Source organism: Octopus bimaculoides, chromosome 9, assembly GCF_046866305.1.
Source record: "Octopus bimaculoides isolate indiv1 chromosome 9, ASM4686630v1, whole genome shotgun sequence".
Classification (NCBI taxonomy): domain Eukaryota; kingdom Metazoa; phylum Mollusca; class Cephalopoda; order Octopoda; family Octopodidae; genus Octopus; species Octopus bimaculoides.
The window spans coordinates 988,183-1,012,132 of NC_142936.1; the positions used below are offsets into that span (position 1 = coordinate 988,183).

The following is a 23,950-nucleotide window of genomic DNA, read 5'->3' on the forward strand; positions in this document are numbered from 1 at the left end:
CATTGGAATGTTGATAACTAAAGCAGTCTCATTTTAAACTTAAGAAAAGTCTTGCATATTTTCACTGTTCCACTTACAGATTGTATGTGTAATGTGAGAGTCAGTTGGTTGATTTCTTTTTCTGAAAACCCTAGCTTATCCAGATTGGCACTTAGGCATTTACTTACAATACGAAGGGCACCAATTTTTATTGGTATAAATGGGAATTTAAAATCTGGATACATTATTTACAATTGACGGATATTTGTTCTCATCTTGTTTGTTGTTAACACAACGTTTCAGCTGATATACCCTCCAGCCTTCATCAGGTGTCTTCGGGAAATTTCGAACCTGGGTTCTGATTCCTAAGGTATTTTTTGATATTATTATTATTATTCAGGTCACTGCCTGGAATCGAACTCAGAATCTTGGGGTTAGTAGCCTACGCTCTTAACCTCTACGCCATATGCCTGTGGGAAAGTATATCAGCCAAAAACGTTGTGTTAACAACAAACAAGATGACGACAAATATCCCTCAAATGTAAAGTGTGTTTTCTTACTAATGCGGTTATTTTATTTGATTTTATTTTTCAGTATTTACTTCCTTCAAGTTTTTTTTTCCATCCACCAAGGCTTGTGGAACTTCCTGATCAATACTACAAAATATTCCAGGAGTACCGCAACAAAACCTGTATGATTTGTAACAAAATTCCTCGAGATCCAACGATATGTTTAATATGTGCAGAGTTTCTCTGCTTCCGAGAAGCTTGCTGTGAACATGAATCAGTCCGAGAATGCGTACAGGTCAGCACTTTCTACTTGAAGCTTATTGCACTTGTTTTATTTGTGAAGTTCTGTTAAATTTTTGATGAAACTTTTGTGAACCTAGTTTGTAGCATGAAATAGTTAAAAGAGGAATTTTATGTTGGAGAAGATGTTAGTTTTCTGTAATGTAATTTGTCCCAAATTGTTGTTTTATGTGATATTCAGCTGTAAAATATAATATGGTATATTTATTCTTGTATAATATACACTTGTCTATAGTGTCAATCTGTAAATATGGACAGTCAATTCTGCTGATGCCATGTAAAAAGCACCCAGTCCACACTCTGGTTGGCATTAGGAAGGGCATCCAGCCATAGAAACCAAGCCAAAACAGACTATGGAACCTGGTGCAGCTCCTGTCAAATCATCCAAACCATGCCAGCTTGGAAAATGGATGATGATGATGGTGAATTCTTCGGAAACTATTTTGTATACTATTCTCCTCTAAGCTCTCTGAATGCACATATAGATTGCAATTAGTGCACAAAAGTTTAATCATTATTATAATTAATAATTCTGTTCTGTGTGCATAACAATGTCTGCATACACTGACTGCTAAAACTTAACATTGCTCTCTTCTGTAATAGAGAGAGTGACTTGTCTTTGGTGCTGTGAGGGATGGCAGAAAAGACTTTACTCTGAGTTCTTGTGATTGTTCTATCAAATATACAGAATGGTTTCCCACATCTTCAACAAAATAAAAAAACAAAATCAAAAGCTGGTTGAACCTGGAGACTTGCTGGAAGTTTATGACCTCAAAGTAGTGAAAGAGCTTATGTCCAAATTCCAGCATTTTCCTTGCTGTTAAACCTGTGTACCTTTTGAGAATCCAACCATAGAATAAAAACAAAATCTAATAATATTTGCCAAATGTGATGCTTGTTGTGTAAAGTGGGATTTGTTGTTTCAATTTCTTGTCTAGCATTCAATAACTTGTGGGGCTGGAACGGGTGTGTTTCTGTTGGTAAACTCAAGCATAGTAGTTGTGATCCGTGGCCAGAGAGCAGCACTTTGGGGATCAGTCTATCTCGACAAACATGGCGAAGAAGATGAAGAACTGAGGTGAGTCAACTTTATTACCAATTCCATTCTCTCAGGCTTTTTGCATTCGCAATTGATGTCTGTTTTTCCTTTCTTTTATTTATTTTGATATTTTTCTTCACTTTTTAAAAAAAATACAGTTGTTTCTGGTAGGTACTGTAACTTTTTAGGGCTTGTTCGAGATTTTAAAAGACAAAAACAGCCGACGACAGACATCTCTCTCTCTCTCTCTCTCTCTCATTAGGAGTTCAACAGTGTAAACTGTCAAAAGGTCGGCCTGTGACCATTTCCTTGTCATTGCAGTCACTTCTAGAAGTGGACTATGCCTGTCCAGGATACAGTACAGCCTGGGGTTGTATTAATCTTTGAGCAACTAGGTCGGCTGACGCTGTTTTACTTTTTTTGATTTCAGGCAAAAGATGAGGTTAGATCTCTCTTAAACTGAAGAAATAATTCCAATTCTTTGTCTGACCATTTTAATGGGGATGTCTTGGATTGGATGAATTTTGGTAGATTTAAAAAAAACAAACAACTTTTATTTGGGTTAATTTTTTAATCATTTAATGAAAATATCAAAAAGCGGAGCAACTCCAGCATCAAGATCTAACCTCATCTTTTGCTTTAAATCAAAAAAATAAACCAATTTTTGCAGAGAGAACTAAAATATATCAGCCAATGATATGGCTTGTATGACCTGCTGGAAATAGTAGCCAAATCTCCCTCAAATCAAGCCCTACCAACTTAAGAAAGGGAAGATTCTTTGATAGTGTGATCTTAGTAATCATAGATGTACTTAAAGATGGGATTGTCATGAGTGGAATGTCTTTGATTTCTGGGTTTTTGAATCAGAGTTGGCCTGGAAGTAAAACAACAATTAGAAATATTGCTGGTTTATTTGGAACTGACCAGATGTGAATAATATGAAAGAAATAAGAATTCAGTTGTTGTGTCAGCATTATTTATTGAACCTCTTTCTCTCTCTCACATACACCATATGAAGGAATAAAATCTTTGAGTACTTTCCAGCAATGGTTTATCTAAATATGCAAATATTCTATGCCACCTACCCATGTACAAATGTTGTACAGATCTACAGAGATCTAATATTGATCTCTACAGTGATTATTTCATCTTTATTTCAACAAGTACAGTCAGGTCTAAACTTCGCTGAAGAAGTCTCATATGACTGAAACATATCCAGTGTTGTCTCCCTTACTTGTTGAAACAAAATATATTAATTACTGAGCTAATGTTGTCTTTTCCTCTTTGCATGATTATTTCTAATTAGTTTTTTTTTTATCCTGATTATGTTAATGCTAACTTAATAAATTGTTAAAGAACATAATGTCTTCTCCTTCACCATTTTACAAAAAGGAAGGACACATTGGATTATGAGGTCCTTATTAGTATTTGATTGCAAAACAAAAAGGCAAAACAGTCTCTGCTGGAATCACTTGGATCATTGATCTGCTCATTTCGGCCTGAGCTGTAATTCTTGCCCTGTCATTTGTATTTTCTTGTCTTGAAACTAAAACAACTAACCAGGATGTGTCTTTGTTTCCCTTTCCGGCAGACGTGGGAAGCCTCTCTACCTCAGTGAAGAACGTTATCAGCTTTTGGAGCAGCAATGGCGAACACACAACTTTGACCATGCTTGCAAACAGTGGATCTGGCACAAGAATAACTTATGACCTGGACTTAAACTGCTCTAGCAGTTGCTGCCTTTGCTCACCATTACAACAACAATAATAATAATAATGATGATGAAGATGATGATGATGATGTTAGTGTTGCTGTTGTTGTTGTTTTCTTCAGTTATTTTTTTGTTATTGTTCTCTCTCTCTCTTCCCCATCAATTTTATTCTCTCTTCTCCATCTTTGGAACCCTTCTAACAAAGACTATTTCTATTACCACTGGTGCTGTTCTTGTTATTATCGTTGCTGTCCTCTCCAGTCATGACCCTCCACCTCTAATACCCCCCCTCCCCTGTAAATTCTCTCCCCCTCACACCTTACCTCACGTCATTGAAATATGACTGCTGTTGTTGTTGTTGTTGTTGTTGTTGTTACCTGTTTACTGTGATGTTGGGAACTTCATGGCAAGGTGAGGCTGCTCTGCCTGTTGGACGTAAGAACGCAGAAAGACGAGGACTGTGTGAAGATCCGAGAGAGAGAGAGAGACGGAGGGAGGGAGACAGGGTGTGTGGGTGTGTGTGTCAATGTATATAGGAGAAAATGAAATGTCTGTTGTATACGTAAATGTGTGTTTGTGTATGTATGTACAATACTGTATGTGTTTGTGTATCTGGTGTGTATGTGTGTGTGTGTATTTTTATCTCTCCATTTACTCTCTCTCTTAAGTTTTTCGATTTTTTTTAAAAAACGGTTCCTCCTACCCTTGTTATTCTCCAATCTCCCACTTCACCTCATTTCTCACATTCTTTTTTTTCCTTTCCGAATTCCATCTCCCATATTTGTCTCTCTGTCTCTCTCCCTACACACACACACACACACACACACACACACACACACACACACTTCTTCCTTTCCCAGTCTTCATTTTTTTTCTTTTCCTTTTGTTTTCCTTTCATCTTCATTTATACCTCCCCCTCCTCCTCCTTTTCGGCTTTCTAAGAGCATTCATACTTTCTTGTTCTTATGTAGCAAATGTGTTAAAAATATATAAATTTTTTTAAACAGCACCAAAAGACAAGCGCAACAACAACAGTAGCAGCCACCACAACAACAACAACAACAACAACAAATATGCCACTGAATTTCTTTGAACTTGTATTTTAGCCAAACTGTATATTAAATCTATTAAAAGAACAAAAAATATTGTTTCTTCTTCACAATAAAATCTATAATAATAATAATAATAATAATAATAATAGAGATGAAATGCCTCTTGCTTACTTTTCTTCACTTTATCTCTGTCACTCTTTTGTCTCCTGTCTGCCTGTGGTGTTTGCATGTCCACAAAACTTGCAAGCTATGGAATATGACAATATGAGAGTTAACATACAAGGAAATAGTAGAGTTCAAGATCAGAAGTTATTTTGGAAATATATAAATGTATGACAGGCTTCTTTCAGTTTCCATCTACCAAATCCACTCACAAAGCTTTGGTCAGCCCAAGGCTATATAGTAAAAGACACTTGACCAACTGAACAACGAAACCATGTGACTGGGGAGCAAACTTCTTACCACACAGCCTTGCCTGTGTCTATGTTCTAGTTTCAAATCATGCAGAAGTCAGCTTTACCTTTCATCCTTCTGGGGGTCAAAGTGCACTAATCAAGAACTGGGATCAATTTAATTGATTAATCCCTCCTCATCAATTTGTGAGCCTTATGCCTATCTCAGAAATTACTATGTGGGTAGTGATAGTATCTAAAGGGAAGTAATGGCTTTCATCTTTTTTCCATGGTCTTGGTGGGGGAAGTAAATCCAATTGCAACTGGGATTTGATCCTGGAACGGAGAATCAGCTCATGAAAAATTTACCAGTTGCTGCTGTGACAACTGACAATGATTGTTGGGGAAAGGTATAATAATTGATTGAATAGACCCAAGTATATTACTGTCAAGATATAAATTGTTGACTCTTAAAGGAGATGAATAATAATAATAATAATAACCCTTTCTAGTAGATGTACATCATCATCGTTAAACGTCTGCTTTCCATACTGGCATGGGTTGGACAGTTTGACTGAAAACTGGTAAGCTGGGGGGGGCCACCAGGTTCCCGTCTGATTTGGCAAGGTTTCTACAGCTGGATGCTCTTCTTAATGCCAACCACTCGGAGAATGTGATGGGCGCCATTGACCTGACACTGGCATCGGTCTCACTTGCGTAACTGGTACTTATTTTCTCGGCCCCCGAAAGGATAAAAGGCAAAGTCGACCTTGGCGGAATTTGAACTCAGAATGTAAAGCCTGTGAGTATTTTGTCCGGCATTGCTAACGATTCTGCCAGCTAATTGCCTCAATAATAATAATAAACGATTGATGGACATTCCCGTCGAAGATGATTATTTGAGAGTTCAGTTTTTGCTGAACGACCTACACAAATGAATTGCTTATTGCAATCAAATGTATGAGCTGTACATTACTTCCTCCATCAAATTGATATTACCTGTACAGGTGCACAAGTGTGCCCCATATCAAGTGTTTTAAAATAATTGTAGAACAACGTGAAATAAAGTGTTTTGTTCAAGAACACAACACACTGCTCAGTATGGGAATCGAACCCATGATCTAGCGATCGTGAGTGCAATACCCAAACCACTAAGCCATGCACCTTCCTTAAAAAATTTCCACCCTTGTAAATGTTTTTTTTTCTTTCTTTTTCTACCTGATTTTATTTGATTTTGTAAATGAACAACCTGGTGTATTTATTTCCATGGCCTATCAATGTCTACAGTGATAAGTCATTAAAATGGGTGTCAGGAAGAGACTCGAAGAGAAATGAAAACAAAATTGAAAGAAGAAAAAGAAAAACAATAATAATTCTTTCTTTATTGGCCTCAAGGTCCGTGCACAAAAACAAAGGACAATACAACACAAAGGGCAGTGGAGGTTTACAAATAGTGCATGGGAGTTATAATTTGTGCTTGGCAGACGCTTAGAAATCCTCACTCGTCTGTCTAATTACTAAAGCATAATGAGCTATTAAAGTATTGCTCCCACCTATTTGATAAAACCTTTTCCATATAACTAACTTGCCTTGATTCAACAAATGATTTACTGGTTTGTCCAACAGTCATTTTGCAAAGAAGGGAGCCGTGTCTGGATGAATTACTTTGGTGTTAGGCTTATCTCTCATTGTTGGTGTCCTGCTACATATTTACCCAACACACTTAAACCTCATCTTGCTCACACTACTGTTTAAAAGTTGGTTGCCTGGGTTAATACAGTGCAATTTATGTTTTGCTAATTTCCAGTGGTAAGCTCTTATAGAAAACCATGCAATAAACTTACATTTTAGGCAATTATAAAATACTTCTCAGTTTTTTTGTTTTTTTTGCTTTGGAAAGTGGGATAAACTCTGATGACTTCTGGTGATATCAAAGAACAATAAATGTAAAAATTTTCAGAGATTTACTTCAAAAATATTCTTGTTTTTACATTTCTGTTGACTAAGATTGAGTGACAAAGATCAGAGAATGTTAAATCACCACGAAGCTTCTTAACAACATGAAGAAACAACAGGTTTAGTTCATTGGACATCATATGAGAAGAAAACAGCTTTGAACATTTGGTGAAGACCAGGGAACTGAAAGGAAGAAGAAACCAAAGGGGGGAGAGAGATGATGCTCTGACTAACTGGCTGGTGTGTGCCGATGAGTTGTGTATGGAGCAGGAAGATTCTTGGTGACTGAAGCCTGTTGGAATGACACAAAGAGTCAGTGAGATTTAGCAGAGAATCTGGAGTTAGAGACTATTTGCTTCTTACTGAGATATGCCTGGTTGATGTTCAGCCTTGAAACAACTCTGGTGAAACAGATCTTTGATCAAGGAGATTTGGCTGTCGTTTTTAACCGATCAAGTGATCATGCAGAGACTCTCTATCACTGGTTCAACAGATTTGTAGCATAAAGAGATTGTGTAATGTTCTCAAGAATAGGCAAGCTGGCAGAAACGTTAGCACGCCAAGTGAAATGCTTAGTGGTATTTCGTCTGTCTTTACGTTCTGAGTTCAAATTCCACTGAGGTCGATTTTGCCTTTCATCTTTTGGAGTCGATAAATTAAGTACCAGTTGTGTACTGGGATCGATCTACTGCCTCCCCTCCCCCAAAATGTTGGGCCTTGTGCCTAGAGTTGAAAAGAATGTTCTCCAGAATAACTAAAAATGGTCTGAGTGAAAGGAATTGGCTTCAAGAATGAACTTAACTCTGTTGCCAATTTGCTGCAAGTCTGACCCTCAAAATACTATTTGCTTTTTCCATTTCCAATATTTTTTCATGTTATTACCTCCTTGAGTATTTCCAGTTGAGTTGACCTTCAAAATATTCTACTTTATAATGTGACATAAAGATACCAATTCCTATTTAAATAAAGAATTGTAAAACTATTTATTTTCCATCAGACTAAGTGTTTTGATTGTTTCTTGTTCTGCTAATTTTTGGTAACCATCAATCTCTTCAAGGATCTGGGAAAAAAATGGAAGAAAATATTTTAGCATTGATCACATGGAATTTTTATATAAATACTAGCAGAAATACCCGGCGTTGCCCGGGTTAAAGAGACTAATGAAATCTAAAAACGCCGTCTAGACTACGCATCATCTTTATATATAGAGATGTATATACACACACGCACCCAAACACACGTATATATATGTATATCAATATAAATATATGAAAGTCAATGAAGTTTCGTAAAAGAAGGTGATCATGTACATACTTTCTTGCTGTTGTGATTATAACACCTCATTGTAAACTATGTTCCTTGTTTTCCCTTGTGGAGCATATACAAATAGGTTTTTTGTTGCTGCCCACTCTTGAGCAGCCAACATACAGTTGTCCATGTGAGAAGCAGGGCTCTTCCAAGAGAAGACCAGCTACAGACAGTGTTTGACCCTGATATTTGTTTATGGACATGGCAAAAGTCACACGAAGGGGGAATTGTAGTCTTCTGAATGTAAAAGGAATGTCTGCTCCTGATGGAGTAAGAGGAATTCTTGGAATAAAGACGTCATCCCCTTTTGCACATCCAGAAAGAATGGTAGCCTCGATAACGTGTGACATCATTTTCTAAATAATGCTCATCTGTTATGTTCGGGTTAAAATTTCATCAACATCAAAAATATATGAATTTTCATGGGAGTTATGGCCGTTATGCAAAGAATATAATTTCCAAATTTCATAAAGATCCATTCAGTACTTTTGACGTAGTTTTGGATAAGAAAACAAATGACTAATGTGTGTGTTTGTGTGCATGTGTATGTGTGTGTGATGGGTGTATATATGTATAGATATCTGTATGCATGTATATATGTATATATGTGTACATCTATATATATATATACATCTACACATATGTATACATATACATGTATGTATAGATCTATATATATATATACATCTACACATATGTATACATATACATGTATGTATAGATCTATATATATATATACATATACGTGTACATCTATATGTATACATATACATCTCTCTCTCTCTCTTTCTCTCTTTCTCTCTCTGAAAGTATCTGTCATTACAGTATCGAAATGGTGTACATGTATATGTATACATATACATCTCTCTCTTTCTCTCTTTCTCTCTCTGTGAAAGTATCTGTCATTACAGTATCGAAATGTGATTGTTTCAGTTAATGGAATAGTTTCATTTTTAAAGTGAAAGTATTTGACATGAGTGTTTTTGTTTCACTTTTGACACGTAATACTTAAATAGTGGAGGAGATATTATGTTGCCGTGTGCTCGAACTCTGCAAGAAGTTAATAATTTTTTTGACTAAAACACAACTGGAACCCTAAGTAAGGCATGTGTAAAATTTGAATGAAATTGGTTGCGTAGTTCTCGAGTTTTAGGGATTCACACAGACAGACAGACACACACACATTCTCATTTTTATATATATAGATTTATATTATATAATTGTTATATTAAGTTATATATAGTTTGTAACAGCATGTTCAACACTAAAGGAGGCTGAGATAAAAATGTTGTCCAGAGGTCTTCAACTGACCTTGGTTTGTTTGTCTGTATCTGTGATATTTTTAAGGTTGATCTTGATATTGTAGTTGGCTCCCCATGTGGCAGCTTCCAGCATTCTAACACCTGTCTGGAAATAGAAAATGGAATAAGAATCCAAGAACATTTAACAGAGAGTAGGATAAATAAAAAGACAACAACAATTTTCCATATCTGTGTACAAACATTTTAATTTCCTACAGTCATTAAAATGTTAATTATAAAGTAAGATAAAAACATTTAAAATTTAATATAGTTGTGTTTTCAATTAATAAATTGTAAAAAAAGTGATGAAGTTTTTGAATAATTAGTTAATTCATCGAGTGGTGTGTCTCAACTTCTAGAAATAAGGAACATTTGTAAGAACAGATATAATTTAGATTGAAAGGAAATGCATGAATATTTTTCAGAGATGTGACATGTTAGTATGTGGAGGATTTTATTAACACCATTATCATTGGTTAAAGATAGGCAACCCGGCAATTGTTGGTTCTTTGCTTTTCTGATTGTGAGAGTAACAAGGGACAGACTGTACAACTCGGGCAGAGTATGTACCACACAGAGTATTTTGGTCCAAATACACTGGTTTATTGGTGGTCTCCGTGCTGGAGATAGCAGGGATTTATCTCCCCACCAGTGATATAAGCAAGAGTCCATTCTGCACCAAAAGCCAATATGAGAGCTTCTCTCTTTGTATCTACTGCAGTATTGTTTGTTCTAACAGAACATCCACATTTGAGTGGGGATAAATATTACCTCTCGGTATTACTACTGCCTCTGTCACAAATATATATTAGATAACAGAGGCTGAGATATTGAAATGTCTGAGAAATATAAAAAATGGGAGGATAAGGCAAGAATTATTTGATCCCAGAATTGTTAAATCTGGAATTAAATAACAACAACAAAAATGACCTGTCAAAAACCTTCTCTGGACTAGAATGGAACCCAGAACAGACAGACATGTAACCAGACTCTTTGCTTTATATTGGATGCCTGTATGAATAAGGATGAAATGCAAGCGAAATCCAGGGTCACTTACCTGGAGGTCAGACAAGCAGTTGATGTTTCCATAGAGAGACAACTCTTGCAGCAGGGGCCACACTTCACTGATTACACGTGCCAGATTCATAGGAACACCAATGGCGTTGGTAAGGCTCTCCTCTTTTGCTTTTTCTTTGCTGGTTGTAGAATATAGAATTGGTGTGGATGTGAAACAGATGAAGAATTCTCTCTATCTCTCCACATACTTTCTTGGTCAAACATACATATAACATACACACACCACATACACACATATCACCCATGCTGGTATAGAAGGCAGACATTAAACAACAACAACGATGATGATGATGATGATATATATATATATATATTATCTGAAATGTAGACATGGCTCAGTCATTTACATTATGTGTGTGAGTGAATACAAACCTTTCTTTTTCTTTTTCACTTGATTCTGGCATTTTCAGAGCTGCCTAAAAGAGAAAGAGATAACAAGAGATAATGAAATAATGTAGAATATATTTAAAATACACGTGTGTGTGTGCGTGTGTGTCAAAATGAGTGAAAGCATTTATCCCACCATAACATCGCATTCCTGGTGTAGGATGAATGTTACTGTAATTTATCCCCAGGAGTCATCGTCTCCAGCTGGCTATACGACACGGTCTGTGTCCTTATATTTTCGAACAAGGGAATCTAGCAATACTGACACACAGATATTGTTTTGAGCTGAGTTGGGTTGATTGTGTTGTTGGCAAACAATCTTTACTCCAAAGCACTGTTGCTGAAAATCTCTTGTTGTGAGATTAAAAAATAGTAATTTTCTAATATTTCCTCATTGTGTTATAGTTATTATTTTTTTTTTTTTTTGTGGATTTAAACATGGTAACAGCATTCTATAAATATGAATGCCATGTAGTTGAGGTAAATTCTTGACAAAGTGATTCTGTAAGCAAGGTTCAATCCCTAGCTGAGCCATGTCACTTCAACTGTCATTCCCAATTCTGTAAAGGAGAGGCAGAGAAACTCTACCAATCTTTACCCTTTAACACACTACTTAAAAAAAACCCTTTAGGTATAACTCAGCCATTTATTGGGGGTTACAGAATATATGAACCCTTTTGAGGTCCTGTCAATGTAGTAAGAACAAAAAAAAAAGGGAAATAATAATAAAATCGTAAACAACTCAGGTCTCACCATATATTTATTGAAAGCTGCAGAATCTGCATCAACGTATTTCCTCAATTCCAGAATCTTCTCGTGAAGTTGTGGAATTAACCGCCTCATGATCGGATCAACTTCTTCAAATTGCTTCTTTCCGTAAGTCAATAAACCAACCATCTTGAAAAGTCCGACACCCTGCAATATATCGGGAACTGACATTGCAGTGTAAATGCCAACAACCTTCTGGGAGTTTTTAGTGGAGGATAGCAAGGAAAAGGGAAGAGTAAGGAACACTTGAAATAAAGTAATTCTATCAAAAGTGGAAAAGCTGTGTTTCACAGATGGAATTGTATGCAAATATGAAGGTGTCTGTGTGTAGAACCTGGATTAATTTACGATTTCTTCTGACACAAAGCCACAAATAATGTATAATTTATACAAAATATGTATAAATTAGGATTAGATAAAGGATAAAGATTATTCCAAAGTCATATAAACTTAGAGAGCTGCTCTCCTGGTTCTTGTGATGCATATATACCCCCAACCCCTGGATGGGGGATATATGCATTTGATGTCCAATTCAGATGAAACAAAGACAATTAAAATATTCTAAAATATCCACCTAAAATGTATAGAGATTTGTTAATGTTGTTCAGTTTTTTGTTTAGCCATGATAGGCAAGACCATGCTGGAGCATTGCCCTCACATAAGGATTCTTTGTCTTCCTTTGTCTGCAACAATATTTGCATCAGCTGTCACTGGAAAAAGATAAATGGCTGCTTTACCAGAATCCCATTAATCAGGACTTTCCAGGCTCTACAACAGCTTTCTGCATTGACATTTCATTGACTGATTGATGAAATTAACTTATTGACCAATTGATTGATTGATTGATATAGCTTATTGAATGATTGACTGATTGAGTTAGACTTAGGAATGCATTGTCAAAGCTGAAGTTTTTAGATTTTGGAGGGAACTTCTTGTAAGAAGCTGTTTTAATGCAGGTTCCCTCCAAAATCTAAAAACTTCCATAAACTGGACAATGAACGAAATGAAATGTAAAATTCAAGAGAAGAGTCTTTTTCTCACCAGAGACGCACAAAGTGCTGCCACTGATCCACCACCAGGCACAGCAGTTCTGCTCCCTACACTCTCTATAAATGAAGATAGTTTTAAGTCCAGAAGGGGATTGCTCTCATCCTTTAGCATAAACCTAAAATGATAAAGTCATTTGTTGCCATCAACATTTCAGGAATTATATGAGACAAATATTCAAAACGTTCAACTGCTACAAAAATACACGAAATGTAGAACATGAGTGTCAGTCATTCAGCCTGTGAGAAATAGCAACCAAATCTCCCTCAAATTACATTTATACCATTTTATAAATGAAGAACTCATTGGAAACTGTAATCCCTTTGTATGCAACAGTACGAGGTGGTCAAAGTTGGAATGTCTTTAATCAGTCAGGACTGCCATGAATCTAAACAGCAGCAGCAGCAGCAATAACTAAAGAACTACAAAGTGAGTTTGGATTGGTCAATTCAATTCGTGATAAACTGAGGAAAGAACATGGGATCAAATCTTACTCTATAATTTTTTCCTTTGGGGTGAATGGTCCGAGTGAATTGAGGCCAAGTCTGTTGATCACCTGATAAAACATAAATATAAACAAAAGAATTAGAAATCTTGTCACCAGTAATATACTGGGGGCTCTAAGAACGGGGCATGCTGAATATAATACTATTTTAAAATATAAATGTATCTCATTAATTAAGGAGATGAACTGAAATAACTGTTTGTTAGATTAGTGTATTGTGGTTGGGTATTCCACAGTCACTTATACCTTGAACCTAATTCTCAGGTAGAAACAACATAAGGCAGTGTATGACAAAGCTGGTTCTTAGAATAACATTCCATTCCAAGCAATTCCCTTTTGCTCAGTTTCACTCTCAAGGATCAGGTCTCTTGCCAAATATAATCACGTTTAAATGAGTCAGCTGATAGAATCAACCAGTTTCCTAAAGTGAATAAGGTCAATGACAGAAATGGCTGGAAAAAGTCAGGCTCTTTTACTAATTTTACCATTTTACAGGATATTTTAATTGTTCAGTTGATGCAACAATTATTTCATGTCTATAAAGAAAAAAAAAGTTCCTTTTAGAATCTCTGAAATCATCTACAGAACAAAGAATTTAGAAATCTGGAATCGTTTTCTGTGAGACTAGAATCAATTTTGAAAGAGTGAAAATAGTGTTAGGATATTTACATAATATTTCTGGCTGGAGTCAAGGTGAGTCCATTTGTATGGTGACTCCTGCTCAATTGATTGACTCTATGTTTTATAAAGAGTGTAGGAAATATAAAATAGATAGAAATTGTTTCATTGGCTGGTTTGACTGATTCACTAAATGACTGAACAGTTGACTAACTGACTAAGTGATTGATTGATTGATTGATTGATCAATTGTCTGTCTGAAATGTTAATCTGACTGATAGTTTAACTGACAAATTGACTGGTTACTCCATTCAATTAATTAGATTTGTGATTGATTAACTGACTGGTTCTTTAATGAATTCACAGATTTATAGAAACAGTACGTGAGGAGTTAGTTGATTGATTTATTCAGTTGACTAATCTTAATGACTAACAGATAGAACCAGTGACTGATAGCTAGATTAATCAACAGAATTCCCAACATGACTGATTAAAATAATGTCTAAATGACTGATTGAAAAAGTGTTGGATAATCACTGATTGACAGAATTGAGGAACTGAATCAATCATACATTCATTGACTGATTAAAACAATGTCTGATTGAATGAAGATATGATAAACTAAATGACTCATGTCATCAAATGTTTGACTGATTTCAAAACCATTCCTTTTCCTGGGTGATTCCACCCAGCTGTCATGTTTAATAAACACAGCATTTTACTATGATGTCTTACCAAAGAAACCTTCTGATCTTCATCCAAGACAAACAGTTGTTCTGTTTTCATATAGTACTCGGCTGCCGAGAGTACCGCTTGGAGTGGAATCAGCCCCACAATCTGAGACCCAACCACAGGAAGCTTTAGCCCCTGAAAACATAAATAATCGTATTATAAGAAAGGAGATAAATATATTCAAAAGTGCACAGACACAAGGACCAGGACAAACAGGCAGACAGTGTCATGGCTGGACGTATGTATGGACTGACAGACAGATGTACAGAACAAGAAGGAGAGAGAGAGAGAGTGATAGATAGATAAATAGAGATAGAGAGAGAGAGAGAGAGAGGGAGAGAGAGAGAGAGAGAGAGAGAGAATTACATTGAGTGCAATTTAAATGATATTCGGCTGATGCATAAAGTCGACTGAAAGACAGATTGGATAAAACCTTGGTTCAGTTATGTAATCCTGTTTTTACATAATCCATGAGCATGGATTAGACTCAACATGCTTTGGTTGTCTGGTGTGTACACTTTCATGATTTCCTATATCAAAATAAACAAAACAACATATGTATTGCGTATGTGTGTGTGCATGTATGTATGCATATATGCATGTGTGTGTGTGTATGTATGTATATACACCCTGGCCACTCAATGGAAAATATCAGAAAAAGGTAGAACATACTGTGTAGAGAAGGCATCCAAAGGAATTGTATGGTGTTCACTGAAAACATGCTTAAAAGCAGACACATGTTCACACACACACACACACACACACACACACACACACACACACACACACATACACACACTCCTTCTGAAGCAGAAAGAAAAAAAAATCATGTTTCCTTATCTCAGTGTATTTTCTATATTTCAGGTTGACAGAGAATGCAATTGTCAACATCAATAAACTGGATTATAATGGAAAGCACAATACTTTGTCTTAAGGGATTGAAAAGGTGTCTCTGTCTCTTGGTTAATAGTATAAGATTTTTATAGGTCTTTGTGATGTTCAGTAAATGACTAGAGCATGTGTCGATGTGCAGACATGAAAACAATTATCTCTTAAAGAAGCAGTCGACGCAGCCATCCAGCCACACATGCGTAAATTTACACATGTATACAAAAGGGCATGAATTGAAGCAAATTTTTCAACTAATATATATATATATATATATATATATATATATATATATATATATATATATATATATATATACACACACAGGAAAACATGTAGAAATAGATGTTATGTACTTACATCTGCACATTTTTTCACTTCTTCGAAAACTGTATGCAACGAAGTTACTTCATAATCCAAGAGATTCATGGAAACTTGAGCCAAGTTGTTTTCCTGAAGATACCATCCAATTCCTTGCAGCTTCTTTAGACTATGAGGCTGAAAATATGTTGGGAAAACATGATAGCATCATAAATATATAAGTATTTATTTATATAATTTAATGCATACAGTATAAAAATAAGACCCATTGATAGTTTCTTGCTTTGGAGACATGTGTTTCGGCAGGTTTTTATGTCTCCAAGCAATCTTCAGGCTAAATTTCCACTACTACTAAATTTCCCTCCTCCTCCTCCTCCGCTGCCGCCGCCGCCACCACTGCCAACAACAACAACACTATCAAAGAAGCCTTTACATGGTTGCCAGAAATAGTAGTCAAATCTCCCTCAAATCACAGCCTATTCTCTTAAATTTTGAAAACACAAAAGATACTATTATCCTAGATACCCCATCTGACTGGAGGGGTGATCACCACAGGTACGTAGCTGATCACACATTTACTCGACCTGGATCGACCTGGGGTTAAACGACATATCATCTCCATCACCATTTGTAAACTGAATCTTGTTTTTATTGCTGAACGTTTACAAGTTGACTGCATGGGAAACAAAAGGAGTGTTACCCTGTCCTTGCGTCCTTGTTCTCTCACCATCAGAGCAATCCTGTGTGCTTGTTCCTTTGTACTAACCAGGTTGACATTGAATGCAATCAGGTACTTGCGTGCCCCAGTCACAGTGGCACCCCATCGTTCCACAAATGCTGCTGGACCATAGTCTGGTTTCCATTCTGGATCTTTCAACTGACAAAAAAAGAAAAAAAACAGAAATTCTATCAACCAAGGTCGTTAATAACTATGTAAAGCTGAGTTCACAGAGAAAATTATGTGTTTGAGTTTTTTCCATTTAGGAAACATGAGATCAAATTAATTGCAGTGACATAATTGGGATTGAACCCTCAGCTCACAGATTTTATTGTTTACAGATTCAACTCAATCCTGAATCACTTCATTTTACTTCAAAGATTAGTAAAACTCTTTCACAAATTGGGAAGCATCAAGTCTAGATTTTCTGGCATTTAGGTGTCTCTACATATTTGACTTCTTTGACTAAATCTCAATTCAAGATTTAAAAAAAAAAGTTTTCTTGTTTTCTATTTCCTCTCGGTCCTTCTGTCATCATTCAGTTGATGAACATCACTAATTCCCATTGAAACGATTGGTTGTTACAGTTACAAATATTAAGTCACATGTAAAGGAAGCTTTTTATTCTTTTAATGGTTTCAGTCATAGGACTACAACCATACTGGAGCACTGCTTTAATTATTTTCTATCAGTTTTGTTGCTGTTTTATGATTTGAAGTTGGTCTATGATTTGAAGTTGCAGAAACTGATCTTTTCTGAGTGTATCCTTGAAGGGTTGGCTGGTCCAGCACCATCAATCGTCAGGTGTTTAATCCCACTTTTTAAAAAAATCTTTCAGACAACTTTGTGTGATTTGATTGAAGGCTACAAAAGAACATCTTTAAAATAGAAACAGTGTTTACCTTGGTCTGGAGGCCTTCATATTCTCCTGCCCTAATATTTGCCAGTAATGTCCGGTCAGGCTTCCTCGCAGAAGCACCATAAAGATAAACTGAAAGGTGTAAACCATAATTTTTTTCAATTATAAAGAAAATGTAAACTATACGTACATACATACATACATACATACATACATACATACATACATATGGGAGGATTTACGAAAAAAAAAACAACAGACGAAGACAGGTGGTGTAAACAACAAAAGGATGTATTAGTTTAACGCTCAGGAACAGAGAAAGTCTTTAACGTTTCGAGCTATGCTCTTCAACAGAAAGAAATAAGGAGAAAAACACGGAGAGAAAAAATTTAAATGTAGTGGTCAGTGATCTATCATGGTACAAAGATGTACAAAAAAGCTGAAGAATTTAATATAAGAAATATGAACAATTAAATATTACGAGGAATGAACAGGAAATGGATAAAATGTCCAAGTGGCTGGAATTTCAAAGAATTGGTATGGGAAGTAAAAATAGTTAAAATTCCATCGATCTCTTGGACAACATTAGCAATAACAATGCCAATGGCGGTTGCAAAAGTTAAGAACAATTTAAAAACAGATGCAAAAGGAAATAAACGAATTAATAAAAAAATAAGCAATAAACAAATATAGAAAGAAAAAGAAATTTTAATTACTTGGTATTTCCAGTTTCATTAATTACCTGGTACATTGAATTCCTTTGATAATTTATCAGCAAATTCTTCTGAGCATTTGACACAGTCGTCCATGGTGGCACCACGTACAGGAATGAATGGACACACATCCAGGGAACCAATTCTTGGATGTTCTCCTTCAAAATGAATAAAATTAAAAACAGGTGTAACCTTGCTTTGGTAATTAGAGATAATTTTTTCATCATACAACTCTGATAATTATATTCATCACTAATTAGATTCCTCATTTACCTAAATGGTATCTCATCTGTGAGTCTTTCCTACTTTTCTCGTGTTTTACAATCAGGACTCAGTTAACTATTTTTAGGATGGTTTAACAGAATTTTGATGGGAAATTTTGCTGCTATCTCATGCAAGTTGGGCAGCCTATTTTTCCTGTAATAATGTGTGCTTGAACAAATTTTATATTCTGTTAAATACAATTAGAAGACTTTGAAAAAAAAAAAGCACAAGTCAGAGATTGCAAAAATTAAATCAGTAGAAATGAAAAACCAGATGGCAAATTAATGGTAAGTTCTTGGGGAGCAGAGTTCAAGAATCTTACTTTAATTGCAAGAAAAAAATGGACTCCTTCATTTCTAATGTTTTAGGAATGATGCTAACCCTAACAGTTCCTCATTTTCTGCTCTTCTAAAAATCGTAAGTTCCATCACAATTTGGTAATGAGAAAATATTGCAGCTATTTTGTCTCCAGGAACTCTAAGATCATACCCAGCTATGTTCCCACTGAGAACATACCAGTTTCTCATAACAATGTTGGTAGAAGTAATTATATTAACATAAAATTAATATAATTTATGCCCTCTCTCTTTCTCTTCCTTCACTGATGCTACCCGTTACTTCCACTCCATTTCAACGCATTTCATACCATTCAATTCTTTCATCCCTTACTGTCGTCAGAGATAAAAGAGTTAATACTCTTAGACACATAAGTCTGTCTCCAATTTATTTCTCCATAGGGAATTAAGATGGCATTGCTTTCAGTACTGACCAGTTCTATACCACACACACACACACACACACATACCACAGGCCCCACGTTGGGAATCACAGAAGTAGAGTGACCCTGTAACAGTTCCTTACCATGTTGTTGACTCAGATCAATTAGTTTGAAGGCTTCTCTGGATGCTCTCAGGGCACCTTCCACTACAGCATCCGGGGAACCAACAAACGTGTAGACAGTTCGGTTTGCTGATGGACCATTGTCGACGTCAAGCAAAGAGCAGCCATTAGTGCCAGTTATGGCATTGGAAATGGCACCAATGATCTGGTAAGGAAATTAGTAAAAGAACAACTTATGACGTAACAAGCTTTTGAAAAAGAGAAAGGTCTGAGAGAAAGAAAGGGATAAATATATAGACGTATATATGGGAGAATAAAAAATGGTTTTCTTAATGCATTGGATTGAAATTAATCTGATGGTAAAATAAAACCATTATTGACATCATCACTAACATCACTGTCACCATCATCATCATCATCATCGTTGTCATCATCATCATCATCATCATCATCATCATCATTGGTGTTGGCATCACCTTTGTTGACAGTGTTGCCATTGCCATCAGAATCATGATCCTGTTGGAATAATCGTTATTTATGATAAACATATCAATAAAATTTATAAAAAAAAACAAGACAAAGCCAAAAAACGGACCCCTTCATTGGAAGTAATTAAGGGGAACAAATGAAATACTCACTTTTTGATCAGAACCTTCTGAAAAATTTGGAACACATTCAATGATTTTTTCATTGGCAAACATTTTTATGTAGAACCCTGAGAAAGAGATTTGATTCTGTTCCTTTGTTTGGTGCTGATAACAATGAGGCAAAAGAGAATTTATTGACTGAATAAAATGTTCTAATAATTGACAAACCAAGCTGAGTTTAATAATTGACCAATCAAATTGAATGAAGAAAGTTGATTACCAACTTCTTTATCAATTAGTGCATGCTACCTTACAAATTCTTTTGTAAATTGATTAACAATAAAAAAAAAAGAAAAAGAAAGAAAGAAAAAGAAAAAGGAAAAGAAGATATGCAAAGACATTTGTAAATGACAAACAAGTGTGACATACGAAGATAAAGAGTCACCTTTGGTATCTTATCAGAGAAGGTTGACGTTAATGCAGTCACAGTCACACACACATGTTTTGCTTTTTGTTTTTTAGTCTTTATTCAAAAACAGTAACACCTGCTCAGGTAAATGGCCAACGTACAGCAACACCACAGGTACAACAACAATACTATGATACAACAACATAAGAATCAAAATGAAACTGGAAAGCTGTAATTTTAGAGTAAAAAATGTTGCCTTCCGATTGTGCTATTTTGTATTCTTAAAATTCCTGAGGTGCTTCCATTCCACAGACAAGGATTGAAGGTGGGCAATTTAGCATCAAAAAAGCCGCCACTGGCCTAGTCACCATATGCAAAGTAGGCATGGCTGTGTGGTAAGAAGCTTGCTTCCCAACCACAGGGTTCTAGTTTCATGTCCTACTGTGTGGCACCTTGGGCAAATGTCTTCTACTATAGTCCAGTGCTGACCAAAGCTTTGTGGAGTGGATTTCGTAGATGGAAACCAAAAGAAGCCTGTCATACATGTGTGTGTGTGTGTGTGTGTGTTTTGTATCTTTTTTGTCCCCCCCCCCCCCCGTCTCCCCAACACTTGACAACTGGTGTTGGTGTATCTATGACCCTGAAACCTAGCGGTTCTGCAAAAGAGGCCAACAGAGAAAGTCCCAGGCTTAAAAAGTAGGTACTGAGGGCAATTCGTTTGATCAAAATTCTTCAAGGCTGTGCTCCAGTATGGCCACAATCTAATAATGACTGAAACAAAAGAAAAAATATCCAAGAAACAAGCAGAACTTGGTGCCAAATAGTTTTTATTTTGGTTGGAGCAAAGAAATAGAAGTTATGCAACTTTTCTTTGACAGAAGACCATGGGACCTTTTATAAACAGTTGTTCTGGGACTGACATCAACTTGTTCTGCTGTCAGAGACCTTGCAATGAGGATTATCCTCCACACTTCTCTTAACAAAGAGAAGGGTCCTGTCAGGGGGTCCTGGTTGACCTGGGCGAGGTGATGTGGACTCTGCTTCAAAGGAAATATATATATGGGACGACCTAGATGAGATACACACACACACACCCACACATACATTGTTAATAAAACAAACCCTGAAAACTGAAGAAAATATGTGCTAAATACACAAGTTTATCAGTTTAAGAAAATGTTTGTCTGACCACGAATACATTTTTGTTGATTTTCTTGGATTTTGGAATATAGATAGCATGAAGAAAGGACATCTTTGAAACTATAAACCAGGGATTGTTTTGAAAGGGGATTACAAATCAAAAGAACTGATAAAGATTTTCATGAATATTGAATTCCACGAAACAATATAATTAATTGTTGATTTATTTATTTTCCTAATAACTCTTTCTTGCCATTGTAGCACTCAACTTCAAAGGCCGATGTGATTCTGTACTGTAATGGTTAATTAGCATGCTTGCTTAATCAGTTGGAGAATCATTCAAATTGTTCCACATTCTTCATTGCACTTTTACTCTGTCTGTCTGACTGCCTGTCTGTCTGTCTGTCTGTCTCTGAATTTCAGAATTTGATTTACTTCTTTTTATTTTTAACTGATATACATACATACATGCATACACACACATATGTATATATGTAGAGAGATAGAGACAGACAGACAGATAGATAGATAGATAGATAGATAGATAGATAGATAGATAGATAGATAAAACAGAATCCAAGTAGTGCCGTACTTCTCCTAGCCTTCAGAGAAGATAGGAATCGTGTGAACTTCCTTAGTAATGGATCCACAGTGCCTGGCCAGATACAATGAGATATTATTAAATGAACTCACATGAAACGGTTTCTATGGGCAGCCAAACATGTCCCTCTACTAGTTTCAAATTTTGGGGAAGGGGTCAGTAACATCGACCCCAGTGCTCAGCTGGTGCTTATTTTATCGCCCCCTAAAGGATGAAAGGCAAAGTCGACCTCGGCAGAATTTGAAATCACAACAGCAAGACAGACAGAATACTGCTAAATATTTCGTCTGGCGTGCAAATGATTCTGCCCGCTCGCTGCCTAACACTTCGGTCCCTATATTAGGTGCCCTACAATTAGTTGGAAACCACGTCTAAGTTACAATGTGTTATTACTTCTGATGCTTACATAAACACATAAATTCATTGTTTATGTACGTCTTTCTCTATATTGTTGTTGTTTGGCTGACAGTGGCAGATCTAAGATTTTTCAGTCGTGATTATTCCCGCTTTAATACACGTAGTGCATCTAGAATTTAATTATCTGATATGTCTTTCTTTTCTCGTTTTTACATGGTCGGGTGTAATCTGAGAAATTTTGCTGCTATTCCTAGCAGATCAAGAGACCACGTAGAGGTTACTGGCTTGCAAACGATACAACACATGCGTGTTTGGTTGTGGCAGTTTTAAAGTATCTAATAGTTAGCTCCCTTGTTTAATATACTACAGAGTGACTCCCCTTGTTTTCACAATCCATTTCGTCTTAATTTCGGCCACTCTCTTATCTTCTCATAATTAAAAAAACATTTTAACATCATTTTAGTCAATCTTGAATGACAGAATCTGTAGGGTGCCGTACAAATTTCCTTTTGGCATTTAGCTATTTCGTCTCTTTGCATTCCGAGCTCAATTCTTGCTGATATCGATTTTATCTTTCATCCTTGACAGATCGATGAATACTAATCTTATACAAGGATCAAATCGATCTCTCGAATTGTGTGGCCTCGTTACTAAGTAGGAAACTTGGATTATTGTCAAAGGCTTTCACCAACTGTGTTTAAAGATGTTTTTTTTTTATTACACCTAATAAAGAATTGTTTCTGGATTTCTAAAGAGACGGTCACGTTTCATCCTCTATTGTCAAACTGATAAAAAAAAAAAGAAAAAAAAAAGAAAATGTCTTCATTGGCTTCAAACACTTCCAGCAGATCAGGGAGGACTTGGTTCATTCTCTCTTTTAATCCAGGTGCCAATTGCCGGAGTACACACTTTCTGATCCCTGAAATCTTCCACCACTGTCCAGTTGAGCACCAAGCTCACTGACTGCAACTTGCCTGCACAAGTGCAAGCTATGCAACAGCATCAAGTGAAGAAGAAAAAATCACTGGACATCGGTCAGCGACTTCAGAATGAAAGTTGGGTGGATAGAAAAACAGAAGACAAAGAGTAGAAGAAAGGTGTGAAAGCTGAAATATTTCTTTGTCATATGGGGCTCACACCAGACCTGATGTTGGAGAAAGGCTCTTGGCATGTGGGGGTGAAACGGTAGGGGAATAGGTACAACAGATAACACCATAAATGCCAAGAGGCAGGCTTAACAAGATAGAAGAACTGGAAGGGAAAAATAGGATTGATAAAAAGTTGTTAAAAGAGAAACTTGAGAGGCAAATGTAGAAGAAACAAAAACAAAAAAAATGGAAGAGTTTTGCCAATGTTTTGTGAGAAGAGGATAAGTGGTATGGCATGTTTTGTCAGGGCAAATCAGAACGACATTGGTGAAGAGAACATCAGCAACAATAGGAGCGCCTCCATCAGGATTGATAACCAGAAGTGAGAAGCATGAACATAATATAAGATGTAAAGGAATGAAGAGAATTGGTGTGTTTCATTCATGTTCTGAAATTGCATAAAAATATTGCTGAGCTATGGTAG

At 36.1% G+C, this 23,950-nt stretch overlaps 2 protein-coding genes across 3 annotated transcripts in view; one reads left to right on the forward strand and one right to left on the reverse strand.

Moving 5' to 3' along the window:
- LOC106871298 (E3 ubiquitin-protein ligase UBR3) overlaps positions 1–4,681 on the forward strand; it is a 39,616-nt gene extending 34,935 nt beyond the window's left edge. The window contains exons 35-38 of one of the 2 annotated variants that reach the window (XR_008264835.2): positions 574–783; positions 1,727–1,866; positions 3,419–3,628; positions 4,546–4,681. Coding sequence is in view for 1 of the 2 variants with exons in the window: in XM_052970344.2 (XP_052826304.1) it covers positions 574–783; positions 1,727–1,866; positions 3,419–3,536 (468 nt within the window). In the remaining variant the exon portion in view is untranslated. Of the gene's footprint in view, positions 1–573; positions 784–1,726; positions 1,867–3,418 lie in introns of both variants that reach the window. The other variant, XM_052970344.2, reaches the window with a different exon arrangement.
- A 1,663-nt stretch (positions 4,682–6,344) lies between these two features.
- On the reverse strand, positions 6,345–22,711 carry LOC106871263 (formimidoyltransferase-cyclodeaminase). Its single transcript, XM_014917629.3, has 14 exons — positions 19,923–22,711; positions 19,306–19,489; positions 18,210–18,338; positions 17,511–17,599; positions 16,591–16,767; positions 15,930–16,067; positions 14,685–14,816; positions 13,321–13,382; positions 12,821–12,944; positions 11,765–11,926; positions 10,997–11,040; positions 10,605–10,743; positions 9,558–9,653; positions 6,345–7,998 (listed from the first exon to the last, which is right to left on the reverse strand). Exons 1-14 carry the CDS (start codon positions 19,983–19,985, stop codon positions 7,918–7,920), a joined length of 1,620 nt encoding a protein of 539 aa, XP_014773115.1. The 5' UTR covers positions 19,986–22,711; the 3' UTR covers positions 6,345–7,917.
- Positions 22,712–23,950: the final 1,239 nt, after the last annotated feature.

Bases quoted from the DNA above. Each gene is read 5' to 3' on its own strand.
- LOC106871263 (XM_014917629.3), bottom strand. From the start codon at position 19,985: ATGTTTGCCAATGAAAAAATCATTGAATGTGTTCCAAATTTTTCAGAA. The intron at 11,041-11,764 runs GTGAGACCTGAG...TTTCTCTTTTAG, and splicing joins CAGCTTTCAATAAATATATG to GCAGCTCTGAAAATGCCAGA. The intron at 10,744-10,996 runs GTTTGTATTCAC...TTCTACAACCAG, and splicing joins AGTGAAAAAGAAAAAGAAAG to CAAAGAAAAAGCAAAAGAGG.